Source organism: Penicillium cataractarum, assembly GCF_028827025.1.
Source record: "Penicillium cataractarum strain IBT 29864 chromosome Unknown utg000002l, whole genome shotgun sequence".
NCBI classification, from domain to species: Eukaryota; Fungi; Ascomycota; class Eurotiomycetes; order Eurotiales; family Aspergillaceae; genus Penicillium; species Penicillium cataractarum.
Genome location: NW_026622738.1, coordinates 6903065 through 6906950, shown reverse-complemented (window position 1 = coordinate 6906950; position 3886 = coordinate 6903065). Strand labels below are relative to the sequence as shown.

At 45.0% G+C, this 3886-nt stretch overlaps 1 protein-coding gene across 1 annotated transcript; it reads left to right on the top strand.

Moving 5' to 3' along the window:
- Positions 1-371: 371 nt before the first annotated feature.
- N7496_004506 (uncharacterized protein) lies at positions 372-947 on the top strand (the record flags this gene model as incomplete). Its single annotated transcript, XM_056697437.1, has 4 exons — positions 372-455; positions 502-531; positions 582-608; positions 849-947. 4 exons carry the CDS (start codon positions 372-374, stop codon positions 945-947), a joined length of 240 nt encoding a protein of 79 aa, XP_056559649.1.
- Positions 948-3886: the final 2939 nt, after the last annotated feature.

The window sequence follows — 3886 nt, the reverse complement described above, 5'->3', positions numbered from 1 at the left end:
CTACGAAGTACGGTGCTCGAATGCTATTAGAATATACTATAGAAGCTCCCTAAGGATAGAAAAATTTTAATTATCCTCGACTATTAGATATCTCCTTTCTAGTAGGCATTTTTGGTAGTTACGGGTTACTTCCTTAATAAAGACTAGAATTATCGGGAGCTACTTCTTAGATTTAAGCCTCTTTATAGAACACACTTAGGTATTAACCTTAGCGCTATTCTGTTCTAGCTACTACAGAAGTATAATTTAACTGATCGAGTACTTACATTCACTACCGATAATATATCGAATAATAATAATTTATTAGCGAGTATCTAAGAGACTATCTAGTCCCTTAACCTTGGCGATAATATAGAGATTATTCGCGTTCTATGTATTACCTATGTTATTTAACTAAGCTTAAAGTAACTCCTAGATTAGATAAAGGTAAATCTAATGAACGACACTACTTAAATGTAATAGACTAAATCCTAGGACTAATTAATTCGGTCTAGGTATTAGAAACGGGAGATTATTAACACTTTAAATAAGGTTCGTCACTATTAGACTTATTAAAACTTACTTCTAATCTATTTTTATAGCTTCGAAGCTTAGCTATCTTTATTAACGTAAGCCTATAGCGCCGTGAAGCTTTCTGTAGCCTCTAGATAGATTCTATAGCTCTTATTCCGATATAGGATATTCGTACGCGGTGGAATTCGACGTTTCTAATGCTTCGCCGTGCTAAACGACTATAATCCGTCTTAGATGAGTTTTGCTCGAAGTATAGCTATCCGTATCTTAAGCTTAACTAGGAGTAATAGCGTTAGATTGACTATTTGCTTTGGATTACGCGGCCGTTCTTCTAGTTCACTACTACGCTATCGAAAACTAAAGATATCACCGTCTATCTTATTTTTGCTATCTATAATAAGCTCTTCGATTATCTTAAGAAGTCGATTAAGTAGCTTATAAGTAAGAAGGTAGGCTAGAAGAAGCTTATGCTTATCGCTCTTCGTGCGGCGGAGGAAAAGCTTAGGTAGTACTATAGTAAGACGGATAATATTCCTAGTGATATCTTTGCTATTGGTATAATACTCGCACTATAATATAAGCTCTAGTTCTTCCGGAGTAAAGATTAGGGCCCTAAGTGGCTTACTAGATATCGATAAAGCTTTATGGACTACTTTGAACTATATAAGTAACGTCTATTAGAAGAATAGACAGGGAACGGTAAAAGATCTACTACGTAGAGTGTAGGTATAGATCTTGATCGGATGATTAGCCTAGATCAGATTATCTAGGCTAGTGTTACGCGTTGCCGACCGGTCACTGTGAGTTAGAATGTTCACGGGTTATGCTTGCCTAATTCCAACTGCGGATTCCAAGAGTATCTCTCAATCGTACCGTTGCCTCGCGAGGCCTTACTGCGGGATGGATCCTGTTGAGTATCTTGCAGAACGTGCCAGAAGTGCGCGCCAAGTAAGTCAATCACTAAGTGTTACCACTGAGTGAATCCCCTACTTGTAGGTTGGGTTGTCTTGAAGGTGAACTGTGAAGTGCAAAGTACTAAAGGTAGTAACCGAGTAACAATGTAGGAAAGGTGCTGTCCTAGTAACTTGAATGATTGATCGCGAAGAACTAAATACATGATGCGAAATGAGTGTCCTTATATATCTAGCCCTTCCTACTCCCGACCTACTCCCTGGGAGTAGATCTGGAGTCACCGTATACCCCATCGCCTACTCCTTGGAGTCACGCTGGGAGTATATCCTTGGCGTCACGTGTGGTTTTACCGGGTCCTTGCACTTGTGGTGTAATCTGGGTGTTGGTAAAATGGTGGCCGTTTCCTGCGTCGCGCTAACCGTCTCATGGAGTAAGCGGGTATTGGTTGTGACGGTTAGCCGTAGGCCGTTTCTGGCTTCCGCCCAGAGTGTCTGCCTTGGGGCCCTGCCGGGGCTCGCCCAAGTATACCGAAACGCACGTGACAACGCTAATCCTTAGCGTCCGTGGGATGATTGGCCCTCCGTTGTCCTCAAATAACTGCGGCCCCCGCGCCTCTTGAGGTCCGTAACATCATCCCCTCCTTCCTTGTCCTTTGTCCTCAAAGGATTTAAACGTTGGCCTCTCCCCCTCAGGTAAGTGCATGTTTTTCTTCTTTTTCTGATTTCCCCATCGGCCATGTCCCCCTTGCAACATGCCTGTTGATAACAAGACTCGCAAACAAAATAGGCTCATCCAATACCAGTCCATTCTGACCAACGGGTCCGTTTCCGAGTCGCCTTGCGAACATTGTCTTTCCCGTGGTGTTGATTGTGTGATGGACTCGAAGCACCGTAATTGTGCCGAATGCACCCGTCGCGGTCGCAAATGTGCGAAGAAGTTCCACAGCGAGTCCGAATGGCAGAAGGTGCTTCGTGAACAGAAGAAAGTTGATGATGAGCTCGCTCAAGCCGAGCAACAACAGATGGAAATAATGATGAAAATTATTCGTCTCCGCAAGCAACGACAATTCTTGCGAACTCGTAATGATCGGATGTTGAGTCACGATGCCGAGATAATGGAGCAGTTGGATGCTGAGGATCCTCTCAGTGCTGAGGATCTTGCGGAGCTGGATCGTCTCGCCGATGCCGAGGATGCTCGCGCTCTTGCCGCCACGTCAGAGAATCCTACTCTGACCCAGATGCTGGAGATGAATCCGATGTCGCCGTCTTTCTGGGGCGACCTGGGCCTCTCCGTGGGTGGCGTTGGTGGAACTGCCGAACCAGCCGGTGGCAGCCCATCAGGTTCTCGATAGGTTCCCAAGTGTTCTCCGTTGTATCGTATCCTTTCCATTTCACCAGGTAGTGAGGCTTTCCGCTGACCTTGTTCATGTTCAGGATTTGTTCGACCTCATATTCGTTTTCTGTTTCTTCTTCTACTTCCACATTGGTAGCGATTTCGGCGTTTTTGGGTGCTTTTTCCAATAATGAGACATGAAAGGTTGCATGGATGCGTCGCATGCCGTTAGGTAGCTTTAGACGATAATTGAGCGGTCCTATTTTTTCCGCGATTTCAAATGGTCCCAATTTGAGGTGGTCGAGTTTCGCGCTGGGTCGTCTGGTGCGAATGTTGCGTCGCAAGAGGTAAACTTTCTCCCCCCTTTGAAAGTCCGGCGCCTCCTGGCGCGATTGGTCGTAGTAGAATTTCATGCGCATGTTGAGAAACTCGATGTCCCTTGACAGTTGTAGATGAAGCTGTTTCAAGCCAGTCGCCAATAGTCGAGATGACTCCGCGAGTGGTTGTTTTCCGATTGGTTCTCCGATAATAGTGGGATTAAGCCCATAATTTGCGAAGAAAGGCGTTTCTTTCGTGGTTGCATGCATTGCATTGTTGTATGCGAACTGCGCCATTGGTAGTAATCCTGCCCAGTCGTCTTGCTGGAAGTTCACGTAGTGTCGAAGGTATTGTTCTAAGGTCTGGTTGACCCGTTCCGTTTGTCCATTGGTTTGCGGATGGTACGCGGTAGAGAGTCTATGCTCGATGCCAAGTTGATCCGCCAGTGACTGCCACATGTTGGATGTGAACAGCTTGTCCCTATCCGAGGTAATCTTGCTCGGTGTTCCATGATTGGTGAATACATATCTGAGTAGTAGGTTGGCCATCTGTCGTGCATCGATGGTTTCCGTTGTCGGTATCATGTATGCATATTTGGTTAGTCGGTCGACGACTACCATAATCATGTCGTTACCCTCCGAAATGGGTAGCTTCGTGATGAAGTCCATGGTAATCCATTCCCATGGTTGTTTCGGTGTTTCCGCCAATTTCAGTTCTCCGTATGGTGCGTGTCGCGATGATTTGTTCCGTTGACATGAATCGCATTGTTGAATGTACTTTTTGACTTTTCTGTGTAACGCTGGGATGTAAT